Source organism: Lolium perenne, chromosome 1, assembly GCF_019359855.2.
Source record: "Lolium perenne isolate Kyuss_39 chromosome 1, Kyuss_2.0, whole genome shotgun sequence".
Lineage (NCBI taxonomy): Eukaryota > Viridiplantae > Streptophyta > Magnoliopsida > Poales > Poaceae > Lolium > Lolium perenne.
In genome coordinates, this window is record NC_067244.2 from 143,317,379 (window position 1) to 143,335,630 (window position 18,252).

The window sequence follows — 18,252 nt, forward strand, 5'->3', positions numbered from 1 at the left end:
TGCGGGAATTAAACTTAACTTGATGGTTCAAAAATGTTCTAAGTTTGACAGAAGACACATTAAAATTTTCGTAATGACAATATACCAACACATTAAATAATGCATAAATGTTTTGTACTATTCAACATACTTTGAAATAGCATGAATAATTTATTGAATGATGTAAAATATTGTCCACAATAAATGATAAAAAAATTATGGCGAATGCCCATGCATCAGCTGTGGAAAATAGGTGTATATATTATTTTTATGAGCTGAAAATGTACTTCTTAAACATACAATAACAGAAAAAATTGTCATGATAAAAGATACATGAAAACGTGTGTACTTGTATTACATATTCCAGAAAAGAAAACCGCGATTTTCATACCAGCCTCATCGCTGCACAATAGATAAGTTGAAGGTAACCATTTAACCAAATGCTGCACGCACACCTGCACCATACGGTTGAGTTGACCAGCGCTCTTTCTATAGTAAAAATGACGAACACCATATACTAATGTAGTAATGTATACGAAATAGAATTGACAAAAACTGACTTGGTAGGGGTGGCTCTACTTGCAGCTAGGTAATTTAGCAAATCTTGCTTTCTTACATTGAAGGAAATTAGCGACGCTGCTACTGCAAATTGGTGGCAAGTCATGATCTTACCAGCCCAGCTGAAGACTGGAAGGCAAAACATGCTGCCGTACCGGCGCTTGCTTCTCCAAAGAAAGCCATAAACGCGTGGAATTTGCAACCGTCTCATCTTTGAGGACTATCCTGTCCCTGAACTTGAGAGTTGTCGTCTCGTAGAATTTAGGTATGATAGCCGCACTGACAGCAGCGCATAAACGCGAGTGGAGTTGTGTTGAATGGGAGGAGGATGTGATATCAGAGAGGGCTGGTTGAGGTCACAGGTGGAGGACGAAACTTTGCATAGGGAAAAGCAAGGAAGTAGGGGCAGAGGGGAAGATGCGGCCACCCGATAGCCTGCCTCAGTGATTTTCCGCCCCACCGCATCACTGATTAATTCTTGACGGCTCGTTTTCAAATTTCAATATAGGGATTCGGGAGACGAAAAGGAAAGTGTTGCCGAAGAAGATATATGCCCGTTGAACGTTGCAGCCCCGGCTTGGAAAAATTAAAGAAAACATAATAAATGGCACCATCTGATTGATACATGCATGTGATGATGTGGACATGAGTTGTTTGATATTGTGGGCCGATGAGGTGGCATGCTTGCATGTTGAGAGAATTCAATTGGGTTGCTCCTATTTAGATATTATGGATTTGACGATAATGCCTTGCTGGTGCTAACGGCGTGGCGGTCAATAGTTCTCCAGCTTTATCTTTTTGTGGTATTGGTCCTCCTCCTTGAGAATAGGATGATGACATTGAAACAGCATTCTGGCATCTGTCTTTCGAACAGTGCAAGTCTGTCATGTATGATTCATAGGTTTTTGTTTTTGCCAGAGGTACAGATGCATAAGGTGAAGTCGGCTTCCAAGAATTTTGAAGTAACTTTTAGTTTTATCCATGTTGTCAAATGACACCAATTATTTCTACTGTACTAATCTTCCTTAAAACTAATAAAACGCGCTACAAATATGCGATGATACCACTGAACTTACAGGAGTGACACCAAGGGTTTGTTTTCCTGGCTACGCTCGTGTTGGTATCAGTTTCTTCGATCTGATCTACTCCCTCCATCCTAAGACATCTTTCACACGACGGAGGGAGTACAATGTCTGGTCAACTAGTAAGTTTATCTATCAGAGGTAATGAGTGTAAACAAACTTGATTGCGATTACTGAGGTACAGTCGTGGACAGGACAACCCACTCCCAGATGACAACACGGGGCCACAGCCTGAGCGATGCAGGAAGAAAACAAGCACCACAGTTCATTGTCAACACTCAAACAGTCTGACTAGACAGTGACGCCAAATGAATACTTACACTAGTAGAGCAAAGTATGCAATGATCATGATTTATTCAGCACTAATGACTCAGAAGCATTAATAACAGCTGGGATCTGTACCAGATAATGTCTGTGCAAGTTTTATTCTATTTAAAAGAAATACAGAAGAAAAGTGGACGAGTGTCCACAAGAACGTCATCAAGGAGAGCCAAAACCTCCACCACCAGGAGTGAAAATCTGAAGAATCTCACCAGCATTAACCGTGACAGTATTCTTCCCTCCAAGGTAAACTCTGCGGCCATCTGTCCTGACCAAATAGTTCGCGCCACGAGCTCCGTTTTCCCCTCCCTTCAGTCCCCTCGGAGCATGCACCCGTCTCTCGGAAAGAATGCTCACAACGACAGGCCGGCGGAACTCGATCTCTCTTACAAGGCCATCACCTCCTCTATGGAAACCAGAACCTCCGCTGTTCTCTCTGATGCTAAACCTGTGCAAACGAACAGGGTACCGCTGCTCAAAGATCTCCGGGTCAGTCATCCTTGTGTTCGTCATGTGGCACTGAACACCACTTGTACCACCCCAGCTGGGCCCAGCTCCACAGCCACCTCCAATAGTCTCGTAGTAACCAAATGTGTCATCTCCAAATGTCAAATTGTTCATGCAGCCCTGAGAGCAGGCGCAGGCTTGGAACGCCATCAGCACAACATCTGTAACTCTCTGGGAGGTTAACACGTTGCCGCCAACCACTGCAGCCTTGTCACTTGGTGAAAGAAATGAGCCTTTAGGAATGATGATCTTCACAGGAGCTAGGCAACCTTGATTTAAGGGTATATCTACATCCACCAAGCATCGCAAGCAGTATATGACAGCAGCTGCTGTTACCGCTTCAGGAGCATTCCAGTTACCGTACACCTCAGGACTGGTGCCCTCAAAGTCAAAGGTAGCCTCGCCTCGGACAGAATCAAGGGTGAGCTTCAAATGGAGCACAGAGCCATCATCCATATAATCTTCGTCTTCAATAACACAAGATCCAGTCTCCTTTTCGACTCTAGATGCGACTACCTTGAGCATCTCTCTCACAGCTACCTCAGCATTTTTCTGGACGTGATTCATATAAGATTGCACTGTGATCAGGCCATACTGATTTATCAGTTCTTTGATAAGTGTTATTCCCCGTTGGTTTGCTGCCACCTGAGCACGGAGGTCGGAGAGATTATCTTCAATCTTGCGTGTTCCTGGAATCTTATGATTGGTAAATTCATCAGAGCGGGGTGACTGCAGCAATTGAACTATTCCTTCCTCTTGAAAAACACCCTTTTCCACAAGTTTAAACGCTTTGATGGCAGCACCTTCCTCCCAGATGGATTTTGAGAAAGGAGGCATGCTTCCTGGAGTGATGCCACCGATCTCTGCATGGTGACCTCTACTAGCAACAAAAAAGATCAGTTTACCATCATTAAACACTGGTGTGACAACTGTGATATCTGGCAGATGGCTACCGCCAGAGCATGGATGGTTCGTTACAAGAACATCACCCTCATGCAGGTCATCACCCCAATAACTAAGCTGCCAGCATACAGTGCTAGACATGGCTCCCAAATGCACAGGAACGTGCGGGGCATTTGCAACAAGGCCACCATCTGAACCAAATAAAGCACAAGAGAAGTCCAGCCGTTCCTTTATGTTTGTAGAAATGGAAGTTCTTTGAAGTGTCCGACCCATCTGTTCAGCAATACCCATGAACCGGTGATTAAAGATAGAAAGCTGAACTACATCAGCTACTTTTTCTGATATTTCCACAGTGCTCAGAGATGCAATGATCTCAATTTTTACATTACCATACTTAGTGATGATAGCCTTGCAATCTTTTTCTACTATCACTGTACTATTCCCATTCATAATAACCACAGGGCCTTCCAAGACATGACCATAACCCAAATTCTCAAGCTTGTACAGTGGAGTTTCTTGCCATCCGTATGAAAAATAAATTTTACATGAACTTTCTTGCACAGGCTTGGTTGATATTGGTGTCAGTTCACGAGGTTGTAAAATGTTCGTGGCGCCAACACCTTGGACTCTCACATCACATATGAGTATCTTTCTGTGTAGCAGTTTGAAGCCATACTCTTGTTGAAACAGTTTCACGAACTCATCAGCATAATCACATCCAGATTCTTTCTCAGGCTGTTTAACCATGATTGCTGTATCAGTTCCCTCGTATCTCAAGTTCAAGTATGAATCTGTCCTGATGCTCTCCTCTCCAAATCCCTGCTCTGTTAGCTTATCTTTCACCTGCTTTACCAAAAGAGCTGCTCTTCGAGATGCCTCGTTGGCAGAATCTGCATTATAAACAGCAGAGTATGGTTCTTGCAAATCTTCAATAACATCAGCAAGGCCCATCCCGTATGCACTCAGTATGCCACAATAACGATGAATAAGTAACTCAGACATGCCTAAGGACCTTGCTATAGCGCATGCATGCTGAGGACCTGCACCACCAAAGCACGCTAGTGCATGGTTCTTGGTATCGTGCCCCTTCATTTCTGTCAATTGGCGTATAGGTCGGCACATTGCCTCGTTTGCAACATCGACAAACCCAAGAGCTATCTCCTCAACTGTCATGCCCTTTGCTAATGGATCCTGACTCTTTCGGTAAGAGTTGATCTCAACAGCAAGATCCTCAAATGCCTTCCGTGTAGCCTCATAATCAAGGGGCAAATTTTCATTAGGACCAAATATGGATGGAAAGTACTCAGGAATGACAGTTCCCAAGATCAAGTTAGCATCAGTAATTGCCAGCTCACCACCTTTTCTATAGCAAACTGGACCAGGGTGTGCTCCAACAGATTCTGGCCCAACCTTGAAAGCCCCAAACTGAAACTTAAGCTTCGACCCGCCACCAGCAGCCACTGTGTTTATGTCAAGCTGGGGAGCTTGAATGATTGCCCCAGCAATTTGGGTTTCAAGAACTTGCTCGTAGCTTCCATCATAGCGGCTCACATCGGTGGATGTACCTCCCATGTCAAATCCAATGAGTGGCTTTGACGTCTCGAGTCCAAACAAGGTCTGCGAGTAGCCAACAACACCACCTGCAGGACCTGATAATACCGCTTTGTGCCCAGAGAACCTGCTCTCCGGGGCAAGACCACCATCTGACTGCATAAACAGCACATTCACTGGTTCAGCTCCCCCATCGAACCTTGACATGAATGCCGATAAGTACTCTTTGATGACTGGTGTTAGATAAGCGTCCACACTGGCTGTAAGGCCCCGAGGCACTGCGCGCACCATCGGCGTCAACGACGAAGACAGAGATACATGCTTGAATCCCATTTCCAGAGCTAGTTTCTCAATCAGAAGCTCATGATGGGGATACGTGTATGAATGCATCAGCACCACCGCCAAACACCGTATCCCCTTGTCAAGCAACCCTTTCAGTGAAGGCTTCAACAATTCCACATCAACCGGCTTCCCCACCCTGACCAGCTCACCTGAGATCCCTTCAATACAAGAATCATCCCTCTCACCGTCAAGAACAAGTTCAACTCTCTCATCGACCTCGACCACCTCCTCATACAAATTCGAGGACTTTAAGACCTTGAGGTCAAATATGTTTGGCCGAGCCTGGTTACCGATCTGAAGCAAGTCCCTGAAGCCCCGGGTGACACAGAGCGCGATCCTCTCGCCCTTCCTCTCGAGCAGGGCGTTGGTGGCGACGGTGGTGCCCATCCGGATCCAATCGATCATGCCGGTGGGAATCTTGGCGGAGCGGGGGATGGTCTCGCCCGAGAACTCCTCCAGGATCCTCCTGATCCCTTCGATGGGGGCGTCGTCGTAGTTGGACGGGTCGACGGAGAGGAGCTTCATGACGTAGCCCTCAGCCCTCCCGGGGACCTCGGCGTAGATGTCGGTGAAGGTGCCGCCCCGGTCAATGCAGAACCTGAACTTGCCCATCCTCCTCCCGCTCCCTGCCTGCGCGATCAGCAGGCCAGGAATCTGAGTCCCCTGCGAGCGTCAAACAGCAGGGTTTCGTTAAAATTCGCAACTTGCTACCGGTGCTCCGCCACGAAGCAAGCTAGTAATTGGCAGTGAACTGCAAGAACTCGAGCATCTCATCCCGGATAGAAGGATTTATAGATTAGATTGCTCATGCCAAAGGGAGAAGAGTAGAACAAAAATCTTGGAACGATCCAAGCAAGTTGGGGCATGTTACTAGCAGAAGGAATCAACCCAAACCGGGATGGATCTTCACTCCAGTCCAGTAGATATGGGGAGGAAGAAGACTGTGGGAGGAGAATACCTTGGAGACTGACGTGCTCCCCTCCGATGGTAGGAGCCCGGAGGAGGTGTACGGCGGTGAGTGCGCGACGATGTTGCGTGAGAGTTTGGGAGCCCGGCGGAAGTAGGCTTGGTGGTGGTGGTGGCCGCGCCGCCGTGGCCGTCGAGACTGGTGGACTGCTGGAGAAGTGGAGAGGCGAAGTGGAAAAAGGAAGGAAGAGGATATGGACTTGGCTAGGGGTGGCTTTTCTTATTTCCTGGGGTTGTTTTCGCACACAAAAATCGTCATTTTTTCTTTCGATAAACGAGCATCACTTTTGTTTAGATAGATCTACATGAGATTAGTTATAACGTGGAGTAACATATACTACCTCTGTTCATAAATAAGTAAATAAGTGTCTTAGTTTTATCTAGATGCGGATATATCTAGACACATTTTAGTTGTAGATACATCTGTATAAAAAATTGGGACACTTATTTTTGGACAGAGGGAGTAGTAGTAACATGGTATATATTACAACTCTATGTTACTACTTTTGGAGTATATGTGATATCATGCATCTTATATTTAGTAGATTGTGTACTCATCTTGTCTTAGACTAGTCACAATGCATAGTATCATATAGAAGTATCATGTATATGATACTACTACATGTTACTATCTCCATAATGCATGGTATCATATACTAGTATCATAGTCTTCTTATATTAGTTGATTTGAAGAATCTCAATGCAAATATATGTACTGTGTGGATAAAAAAAATTAGTTGTATTTTCTTAGTTGCATTCTCACTTACAACTAAAAAAATTCAATTGCAACTGGAAAAAAAAATCCAGTTACAACCCAGCTTGCTACTCAGAACTTAGCAAATCCCAATTAAAAAAGCATAGTCAAGGATGTACATTATTGACCCTAAAAGGTCAAACGTTTCCTACGGAGAGACTAGCATGATAACAAATTCACGCAGTTTGCTAGCTACTCCCTCCGTTACAAAACTTTTGATGTTATATGTTTGTTTTAAGTCAAACGTATTTATGTTTAACCAAAATCATAAAAAAACAATGTGTCAATATTTATGGTCAAACTCATATCTTTTAAATATAATATATTGTATGATGAATGTAATAGAACTAAGTTGGTGTGATAGATTGTTGGTATATTTTATACAAACTTGGCCAAATTTAAGATAGTTTGACTTACAAAAATTCTAGAACTTCAATTTTTTAAACGGAGTGAGTAGGTTTTTAGACATGGTGCAATTGCTACCTCCGTGCCTTACTTTGTTAAGTAATCTTTACAAAAAAAAATGCATATTGATTTTTATTTAAAAGAGTTTTGCATGTTTGCAGCCCTTGGTGTCTTTTTCTAAAATAGATTGCTTGATTTTTGTGTACCGCTCAACAAAAATTTCAGCATGCTGTATTGTTAGCTCTTTGCCGTAAGGTGTTGGGTTAAGTCACTATGGTCACTAAGTTAGTAAGTTGGGTTATATTATTCTCATAATGAACGATAAGAATTAAGAAGATACTTCGCATTGGAGAGAATTACGTACATGGAAAGTAAGCTTGATACGTTGTTCAATAAGAATCCTTACGGTTGCAATAAATCTTGTGCGAAGTCAGCAGGCTGATCCTGCTTCTACTGCTGGGGTTCTAACGAAGTATGGTCTCCACTAAAGAGTAATATGATGATGCCAGGTTTCCATGTATCCACGCCATTGGTCATCTTGATTTTTGATATGTTATACAGAAGTCCACTGAGGCAAATCAAGCATGTCTTTACAATCCTATGAATTGAACAAAACTGGCTGCGTGGTTGGCTCAGTCAATCCCAAACCCCTGGAGCTTCTAACCACAGCCTGATGATAAATTACTTGAGGTGTAAAAATGTATCAAGATATTCACGCAAATCTGATCATAATAAACAGAAAGTTGAGGTCTGGCACATCCTTGAGTTATTCACGCTACTAGCTGTAATTATTATACAATGATGAGTTACATTGTTGATGAAGAGCGTTGACATACTGCAGAGTTCCAACCTCAGAACTCTGGCACATCCTTGATACGGAGAATTTGAGACCAAGTTTGCTAACTAGCTCTGTTGCAGATAAATATACTGATAAGGCAAAACCTTCCCAAAAAAAACCAATGAAGCAAAAGTTAGTAGTAGCACCACATTCCACTTTCACAGACTAAATCCACTAAACAGATTCGGAGCTCCTATGGCTACAACCAAGCTTGAAGCTTGTGTAGCTTAAAATGGCCAAAGATCACCCCACAGTGACTTCCGGGCCTGGAGATGCAAGGCGGGGTTCTTGCTTTGTGTGACAATGACACGCTCGAATGCGCCCTCGGATGCATCCCTTTTGGTAGAACGGCAAACATCCATCTGCACTTGCTTTCCTCTTCGAATGGGGCTGTATATAATCCGGCCCCAACCTCCTCCAAGACCAGCACGGATGGGTTCGTCTTCCTCCTCTGCTCCACTCTCATGGAATAGACTTAATTCTTGTGTATCAGAAGCATATGGGACCAAACTGTCATCTGGGACCGAACTGTCCTCATCGCCAGCAACAGCTTCTTCATCTTCCTCACTTGGAAATTGTTCATCTGAGCAAAAAGCACAGAGCGTACATGATTTTCAAAACATTCATACATGAAAAAGACCAGCCGAATAATCATGAATAGATAATCACCATAGTCAATGATAAAATCTTCTGGGTTTCTCTTGGCATGACGTTCTTTAAGAGTATCAAATTTCATGCCATCGAGTGGCCAAGCTTCCCTAGTTCAGAGATAAGGAAGAATTATTATTATTAAGTCCAGCATATACTTTCAGGAGCATACAACAATGATAATCTAAGCAAAGTGAGAATCGCATATGAGTGATTGAGTGTAGAGTTAGTGGTGATTGGATAAATCTGGACTTCAAAGTCGCAAACCCTTACTCTGGTCGCTTGCCCCTTCTTAAAGCAACATAACAGAATTTCTCGTCCTCAAAACCACGCAAAGGCACACCTTTTGACCTCTGCAGTGAGCATAAAAAATAGGGAATTTAAAAGCCTAATAATAACGAAGTTTCAGCTATTTGTTGAGAGGTGTTAAGTAATTTTCTAGATCTTACAAAGTAAAGACAAAGGAAATGCTTCACTGAGCTCTTCAAAAGTGAAAACCACAACCATTAAAGTATATGAAGATTTGATTCATAAGTTGCAATCATCCAGTGCTAAATGTACTGATTTTGAGAGAGCACTGAAGCCTATCCTACATGCAGCAACTACCAATCAAAATAACATGCAACTCATGTTCAGCATAACATTTTTTTATCATAGAATAAAATTCGTGACGTTGTTGAATAGCTCAAGTGATTCAGATGTATGGTACGTAAAAACTTTCAACTGATTGACATGAGTGCACCCTAAGAAAGACATAAAAGTACTAGAATGGGTGGAAAAGATAAGGAACCTTGTAGATACGTTGTGTTGATGTCCTCTCCAATCTCTGAACAAAGTGGCAGTATTTGTCTGAATTCTCCAATGGACACCGACCATCATGAGGACACTGATATGGAGTATGAATTTAGTTTTATCCGGAAACACAAACTGAGATTGGAGCACTTGCAATTTCAACTCACCGGGGCAACCACAAAAGCACCATTTTTCAGCAAAGCTTCTTGAGCAACAATGCTCTTAGTTTCACTTGGAGCACCGGATGTGGATTTCTCGATTTTGCGGCACTTCTAGGGAGCACAAAAATATTACGTTATTTTTATGTTACATAATCAAGGAATATGTTAAATATCTGAATACTGAATCATGCAGCGGGCTCATACTCTCTTTTCCATCCAAAGGATATATGAGCGCATTTGGCTTATAATCTTTGACCCTTGAGGAGTTCCAGGCTCTAACAAAACCTAACAATGAATAACATTTAAAAGAATCACAAGAACATTCCCGTAAGCGTGCACATACATGAGAGAGAAGGGGTCATTACCAAAACATCTTTTGTTAGGTCCCAAAGCTGCCTCACAATTGTTATACGGTCATTCAACGAAGGAATCTCACCTAGTGCGTAAGACTACACAGCAAGGGAAAATATTCAATGAAGGTTGAAACATGATAAGGAATTATAATAGAAAACAATTCAATACAGCATGATCTGAAGTAGTTCTTCAATTGCAATGTCCATTGAACACATTACAAAGGAAACAAGTCAAAGGACTTACTGATATTACAAGGTCGTGGCCTCTCTCATGTTTTTCGATGCTGCGGTTCAACTCTTGGATGCTACCATAACTGTGGATAAGTGGCAATCCCTTCAAATCTATAAATGTTTGAAGAGTAAACAGTGTCAATAAATTTATCAGTAAAGTTTGTAGGAAGCGGAAAATCCTTCAACATATAAACGAGCAAACAGTATAAAGAACATTTATCAGCACATAGACAAATCTGAAATTTAAAAAGCACTAACAAAGCAATCAGCAAATCTCAGTGTTTGTCATTAAAAGCGTCACTATGGGAATGGTAAGCGATGACAAATAAATGCTAATCCAAGTTACCTACACAAGAGCACAATAATGGAATTTACATTTCCAATTTTAAAATAAGTTTGCGGTAATATAGCTCTGGTTTTTGGATCCATCATCATAACGTTATGAAATCATTTTCAATTCCATAACATATCGTTAACCAGATTCTAACATACTGTCAACTCAGATGCTACCTGAAAACACTACTCCTATTAAACAATCACATCATCCCGATATCATTGTAAGCAAAAAAAAAAAAAATCTCAGCTTACTATCAAGAAGGGTCTGTCCCGCTCTCTGCATTTCTTTGGAGGGCTCGATCAAATTAACCCTCTCTATTGACTTCGGCCACACTGCCCTCATTGCCCTGCATTCTTGAAGCAACAACACTAAGGTTGTGTAAACTGAAACTCTTACTCATAAATATCAATTAGTTCTACGCACCAAAGTGCTGAGCTTGGCCCCGCTCCGAAGTCCAACACATTCTTAGGTGCAAAATCTGGTGATCTCCGACGAACCTGCAAAGCCGCACTTCAGTCCACCAAAACATCCCAACAGGCGAAATTTAACTCACTGGGGACGTAAGAACAACAACAAACGGGGCCTGGTGGTTCTTGGACCTCACGGAGCACGCGGTGGCATGCGGCGTAGATTGCAGGCATGCGGGAGGCGACATACGCCACCGTCTCATCCGCACGGTACTGAAGGCCGATATCCCCGTAGGCAGAACGAACCTTCCACCGCGCGGTCCGCTGCTCAGCGCCCACAGGCGCGTGGGGATCGTCAATGAGCGCCCCACGGGTGGCCGCCGCAGCCAGCTCCACACCGGTGCCCTTTGCGCGCTCGAAGGAGGACGAGAGCAGCAGCACCTTTCTGTGCATGTGCGTCTTGTCCTGGTCTGCGCGAGCATGGCCGTGGGCTTGAACATGTTAGTAGTGAGCAATTCGTCGAGCAGGTGGTGGGTGGACGGGAGGGAGGGGTGAGACGGGGCGTTACCGCGAAGGTAGCGCTTGATGGCGCGGCGGAGAGAGATGGGGACGAGGTGGATGCCCTGAGACTGCTTGGCCGCCGTGCGGAGGGTCTCCGGAGTCAGCAGCCGCGACGCCGTCTCCGGCAGCAGTGCGGCCGCCATGCCTCTTTCTCGCGGCGGCGTTCAGAGCTGAGCGACTCTGTTCTTCTATCAGTGTGGGGAATCTCAGGGTTTAGGAGCGAGTAAGAAATGCGGTGATACATGCCTGCAGTCCACCGTTCGATGATAGGCTAGCGGCTCAGATTGAGTGGGAGTCAGTAAGTGCATGTATATTTCCAAAAGAAACCCTAATTGTTTCTGAAATCCACTCCTAAAAATCCAATCTCGAGTAATTAAAAACAGTTTGCTAATGCTCAGCACACCAAGTTTCAAGTTGGAGCTCAGCCGACTCCTAAACCATTAGATTGTGCCCTGAGTCGTACTTGAAAGTTGTATATAGCTTCCAACCAAGATTTTTCCAATTGTAAGTGGATTGCATCTTAGAGAAAATATTCTTAATTGTTGGACTTAGAGCATGTCTAACAGGCCCCTTAAAACCCGCCCACCCCGTAAAATTCTGGCGGGATACGGGGTGAGCGTGGTTCGGGCCGTCTAGCAGCCCTGTATTCGGGCCGGCCCGTTTCGACGAATATGGGGCCCAGGAAATCTGCACCGCCGCCCCCTACTTATACTGGGCGAAGCTGCGAGTGAGGGGTTAACCCCTCACTCGCAACCCTACCTCCGTCGTGCGCCGCCGCGTCCCCGCTTAGCTCCGGCGAGCAATCCCGCAGAGCTTAACTCCGCATATCCCCTGCTTGCGGCCATGTCTTCTCGCCGGTCCAGTTCCGCGTCGTCCGCGAGCGGATCGAAGCGATCCCGCTCGTCGGACACCGTCGAGGAGGCGTGGCGGCGCCAATGCAAGCGCTCCGCCGCGGGGAGTCGCCGTGCGGCGTGCCGGTACGCCGGCGCGCTTTTACGTGCCGTCGTCGCTCCGTGAGTTCGCCGCGGGCGGGCGGAGGTACAAAGAATATCCGCCGCTCAAGCCGATGAGCGGCGGCGACTTCGAGAAGAGGCGCTCCGAGTGGGAGCGTGACCGCGCGTCGAAGGCGGCGTGGGCGGCGCTCATCGGTAGCACAAGTGGCGGAGGAAGCGAAGGAGATCCGCGAGCCGGCGAGGAGGAAGCGGAGGAGGCAGAGGCAGGCGGTGGCCGCATCCGAGAAGGATGCCGCCGAGAAGGCTCGGGCGGAGACAGAGGAGGAGGCGTCGGCCATCGCCGCCGTCCGGGAATTCGAGGCGCAGGAGGAGGTGGTGACCATCGCGTTCATCCCATTCGTCATCCTTGACGAATAGATGTAGGATAGATGTAGGTATGATCGCAATGTATGTATCCGTAGTATGATCAATGAAGATGAACTATCGATAAATTTCCCGGGATCTTAATTTTTGAAAATACGGGGTCTGCTAGACGGAATGGCTCTTCCGTGAGCAATTTTTCGATACGGGACAAAATACGAGCGTTATACGGGACAGAGGAATACGGGGCATGTTAGACATGCTCTTACCTGTGGCACTGCCTAGTTGCATCTCAGATTTCATAATATCATCTAACCACGAATTAAGTTAAATTCTCCATCAGATAGAATTTATCACATATCCTAAATCGTATTCTGATTTGGAGCCGCTAGCCGGGTCAATTCGACTTACAAACGAAGTCAAGTGGAATGCTATTTGACAAAAATAATAGGAAAAATATGAAATTTAGATCGCATAAAATATCTAAATCTAGTACAATGAACAATTGTTAGATGGCCCCGGATGAATATAAACGGTTCATATGAATACTCATATTATACCTAAGGATTTGATTCCCTCGGGCGATGAAGGACAACTTCAACACGCATTGTTTTATGTAACACTCGCTATATAGGAGTCAAATAGAGAAGTGCCTCCAATACTAGAAATAGTATTGGTTGAATATGGCCTTGGACATGGGTGTTGATCGTTTGTGCTACTTGCACGAGCTCTCGATCCACCCGTAATTATAATTGTATGGAAAGTAAATCAGACTAATTTGATATTTATGGGTTATGTATCTCTACATGGGTTAGGCATCTTTTCATAGGTCGGCGTCAAAAATATAGTTGGGCATGAACAGCCCGAGCTAACCCGAAAATCCTAATAGCACCGATGGGTCGGGCATGGGATGAAAATTTAGGCTTGGTGGCCAGGCTAGGATGGGCATGGGCTTTGTATTTTGGTGATTAAGGAAGAGGCATGGCCCGAGGACCAACGGCTTGACGGTCTTTTGCATACTCAGGCGAGGCTTGTGTCGCAGATTTAGGCTCGATAATGGGCCAGGCCTGAGAGAAGATGACATGTGGTGATCGTCATCAAGTTTGAGAAGTGAGAGTTCAAGCAAAAATCTCGTAAGGATCATATGCTTGAAGCCTGCCAATAATGAACTAGTTAAGACTTGCATGTGAATGGAAGAAAAATACCATCCAAAACATATAAAAAGAATAAGTTAAACTTTTAGATTTTTTAATTAAATTGTCAATGTAATCTAATATATAAGTTAATAAATTATCATATTTACTTTTAATATAAACACTACTAGTTATTATGCCCGTGCGTTGCTACGGGTTCTCAAATTTAATTTCTCAATACACATATAAAATTCACAACTCACTACGTGTAAGGGTATTTTACCCTTATCCATTATTTTGGAAACAATGACACCGTGCTAGAGTATTTGACCTAATGTGTTTATAAGGATTATCTCAGGTATTAGGCAAAGAGGCATAAATGGTGTATCAAAGGAACAAGAAGGCTAAAGGAGACCCCCCCACTTCAACAACAATCAAAAAGGGGTCTACAGCAGAAATCCGGTTTGCCGACCGGTCAGCCGGCCACACAACCGGCCAGTCCGGCGTGCAACCCGGTCAACCGGACGCCAACCGGGCTCCAAACCAGCGCCTAAGTGATCCGGTCTTCGGCCCGGTCTGCCGGCCTCCAGACCGGCGGGCCCGGTGTGCGGTCCGGTCGACCGGGCGCCAACCGGAGGAGCTCCTGGACGAGGCAAAGTGTCCCCCGGTCGGGATCCGGTCAACCGTCCGGTCTGGATCGGCAGGTCCGGTCCCTGGCCCGGTCCGACCGGCCTCTGCACCGGACAGTCCGGTCAGTGGTCCGGTTGACCGGGTTTGTCGGGAGAAACGATGAGGTGGCAAGTGACAAACGGCCATATTTCGAAGAACACTATAAATAGGCCTTCTCCTACCTCTGAACAGTTAGGCACTACACTACAAGCTGTTCTTGAGCTCTCTCTCTCTTACTCCATTACTAGAAACACCAAAAGCCTCCGATCTCCCTCCTCCTCCACCCAAACTCAAATCCCTCCGGAGAAACGTTAGAGGAGGACCCGATCTACTGTTCTACCAAGCCAAATCTCATTCCCCCTTATATTCATCGAGAAGCTTGCTTCCTAGGGTTCCTTGGAAACCCTAGGTGGGCAAGAGGAGTCCGGAAGCATCCGGGCTGTGGATTTGCTCCGGGCAAGATTGTGAAGGTTTGGAGGCTACCTCAAAGTCTACCACAAGTGAGTGAGCTATTCCTTCGTGGAATAGGCTCCGGAGAATAGGGTGAGCCTTCGTGGCGTGGGGAATCCTTCGTGGGACCTCCACCCCTCCAAACGTGACGTACCTTCTTGCAAAAGAAGGGAACACGGGAATACATCCTCGTCTCCGTGTGCTATCGGTTATCTCTAACCGAACTCCTTACTTGTGATTTAACTGCCTGTGAGAGCCTTCGTGCTCGAGTTAGTTGTATCCTCATATAGGTTGCTTCACCATGTTTGCATTAGGCTCACCTTTATATTCCGCAAAGCCTAATATTGCAAAGAAAGAATTAAAATCTGTAGAAACCTATTCACCCCCCCCCCCCCTCTAGGTTTACCATCTTTATACTTTCAATTGGTATCAGAGCCTGGACTCTTATTAAGGGCTTCACCGCCTTAAGAGTGAGATGGATAAACTATTAGAGGGATGAAGACTCTAACCTTTCGGTTAAAGAGATGAAATCTAGATTCTTGGCATATGATGCCGAGAAGAAGAAAAAGGAGGATGAACTACAAAGCCAAATGGCAGAGATGTCTGCCATGCTTAAGAACTTGACTAGTGGGCCTCCTAGTACGGCTTCGGCCTCCCTAGGGAGCTATCATACAGTCAACCATGACTATCCCAAAAACACTTCACCCATGCCTCATATAAACCATAGTGGGAATGTTCCCCATTTTGATGGAACTCACTTTCCTTTTTGGAAATCTTCTATGGAATCTCATATTCGCAGCTGCAGTGTGGAGTTATGGGAGATCATTGTTCATGGATACCGGGAGCCACAAGATCCCATTCGGTTGACCTCCACCAAATTCTACAACCGTCAACTCAATGCCTCCGCACGTGACAAGATTAGGAGTGGCATCAACCGCAAGCTCCTTGATCAAGTCAATGACATAGACTCCGCTAAAGAGTTGTGGGATTGAATCATAGTACTCCAAGAGGGAGCCGATTTGATCCAATCAGCTCTTTATGAGACCGCAAAGCAAGAGGCCCATCAGTTCATGATCCGAGAAGGAGAATCCGTGGCCGATGCTTATGCAAGGCTAGGTGCTCTTAGAGTGAGTGTCAAGGGACTAGGAGTTGAGAAGTACAATGACGGCTTCGAGATGAATGAAGCATTCATAAAGTCCAAGGTCATTGCTATGATTGTCGTCAATCAAGAAGACACCAACCTTGCACTCAACTTGCAAATCATGACCAAGAGTGCCGATCTCAACTCCGATGATCTAGTTTCCTATGTGGCCGCCAATGAAAACATGGCCAAAGCGGGAAAGAGGCTCATGGCAATGAACCGTGTTGATGAAGCCTCACAAAACCATGAAGCGTCACACAACCTTGCTCTCAAAGCTAGGGCCGATCATGGAAGCAAACAAGACTATGAAATTGAAGAAGATGAAGAGATGACTTCAACTAGTGACATTGCTACCGACTTTGCTTTCTTTTCCAAGAAATACAAGGCAAAGTTCCCAATGCTCCTCAATGACAAGAAGAAGAAGAGAACTTGCTACAATTGTGATGAAGATAGCCACTTTGCAAATGAGTGCCCTTATGAAAAAAGGGTAGACAAGCCAAGATTCATCAAAGGGGTCAAGCCAAGATTGAAGCCAAACCCAATCAACGATCGATACAAGAAGAACAAGGGAAGAGCCTTTGTTGGGGCCGAGTACTTGTCCGATGATGAAGAGGAAGATGAGGAGAAGGAGGCCGGGGTGGCCGGTTTGGCTTTCTCTAAGCTCGGGTCACTCTTCACATATGACTACTCCAAGGACTACTCCACGGAGAATGATGTTGGATCTTCCTTCATGGCAAGAACAACTCAAGATGATGACTCCGATGACTCTCCCTCCTCTACAATCGTTGGCTCTTGTCTTATGGCAAAGGAAACCAAGGTAATGGAACCTCCACCTTCCCTATCTAGTGTTCTTGATGATGAAAACGAAAATCAAGAAGAATTAATCGTGCTTAAGGAACTCTATGATGTTAGATGCACCCTTCGTGGTGAAGCTCTTGTCAAGTTTGATTTCTTGATGGACTCACTCAAGGAAAAGGATGAGTCCGTTGAGGAATTAGAATATCATTTGAATGAGAAGGAACGGGATTCAATCTCCTAAGACAAGAGCTAAAAACCGAAAGGTGCATATCTCAAGGCCTTAAGCAACAAATTGAAACTTATGAACTTGATAAAGTTAAGGACCTAGAAACTATTGATAGGGCTCAATCATTGACTCAAGAGCTCAATGCCTCAAAGGAGGAGCTTGAAGTTGCTCATGCTTCTCTCACTAGGGATCTTGACCACCTTGAAAAGGCTAACAAGCTTGTTAAGGATGAGCTCAAGAAACTTGGAGAGAACCATGACCTACTCCAAGAAACCTACAAAAAGGCTCTTGGATCAATGAAGGATCCCATTGTTGTTGAAAAACTTGCTTGTTCCTCCACTTCCTTTACTAGTGAGCATGCTAAACTTGTTGAGGAACATGTTCGTTTACAAGAGGAACTCTCTTTGCATGTTGAGACCAATGCATATCTTGAATCCTTGGTGACCAAATATGGTCTCGACTATCATCCTAATGAATCTTCTTGTGAGCAAGCATCTATTCTTGAGGAAAATGTTAGGTTAACAAAGGAACTTGCAAAGTTCACCACCGCCAAGAACAAGATGGGATTGGATGACCTCTTGAGTAAGCAAAGGTCAAACAATCAAAAGTTTGGACTTGGATATGTTCCCAAGTCTCACAAGAAGAACAACTACAAGAAGGAAAAATCCGCTCAAGATAAGAACAAGAAGGTCACTAATAATGGCAAAGCCTCAAAGGGAAAAGCCACTAGTGGTGACCGCACGGGGCCAAACAATCACTATGCATTATTTGTTGATTATTATGGTGATGTATATGCTAACTATGTTGGCCCTCCTAATGGCTATGC

General features: G+C 44.8%; 2 protein-coding genes across 2 annotated transcripts; both read right to left on the reverse strand.

Annotated features, from left to right (window-relative positions):
• Window positions 1-1,954: 1,954 nt before the first annotated feature.
• On the reverse strand, window positions 1,955-6,428 carry LOC127306560 (5-oxoprolinase 1). The gene is made up of 2 exons (XM_051337219.1): window positions 6,202-6,428; window positions 1,955-5,906 (listed from the first exon to the last, which is right to left on the reverse strand). Exon 2 carries the CDS (start codon window positions 5,853-5,855, stop codon window positions 2,100-2,102), a length of 3,756 nt encoding a protein of 1,251 aa, XP_051193179.1. The 5' UTR covers window positions 5,856-5,906; window positions 6,202-6,428; the 3' UTR covers window positions 1,955-2,099.
• A 1,965-nt stretch (window positions 6,429-8,393) lies between these two features.
• On the reverse strand, window positions 8,394-11,900 carry LOC127306568 (rsm22-cox11 tandem protein 2, mitochondrial). The gene is made up of 12 exons (XM_051337227.2): window positions 11,704-11,900; window positions 11,328-11,605; window positions 11,152-11,225; window positions 10,980-11,074; window positions 10,405-10,502; window positions 10,173-10,256; window positions 10,012-10,092; window positions 9,814-9,918; window positions 9,645-9,740; window positions 9,128-9,207; window positions 8,876-8,964; window positions 8,394-8,789 (listed from the first exon to the last, which is right to left on the reverse strand). The coding sequence occupies exons 1-12, from the start codon at window positions 11,837-11,839 to the stop codon at window positions 8,434-8,436; spliced, it is 1,572 nt and encodes a 523-aa protein (XP_051193187.1). The 5' UTR covers window positions 11,840-11,900; the 3' UTR covers window positions 8,394-8,433.
• Window positions 11,901-18,252: the final 6,352 nt, after the last annotated feature.

Coding starts and splice junctions, on each gene's coding strand:
- LOC127306568 (XM_051337227.2), bottom strand. CDS start 11,839: ATGGCGGCCGCACTGCTGCCGGAGACGGCGTCGCGGCTGCTGACTCCG. Junction 11,075..11,151: donor GGGCCAAGCTCAGCACTTTG/GTGCGTAGAACT, acceptor TCAAGAATGCAG/GGCAATGAGGGCAGTGTGGC. Junction 9,208..9,644: donor CAACACAACGTATCTACAAG/GTTCCTTATCTT, acceptor TGCTCACTGCAG/AGGTCAAAAGGTGTGCCTTT.
- LOC127306560 (XM_051337219.1), bottom strand. CDS start 5,855: ATGGGCAAGTTCAGGTTCTGCATTGACCGGGGCGGCACCTTCACCGAC.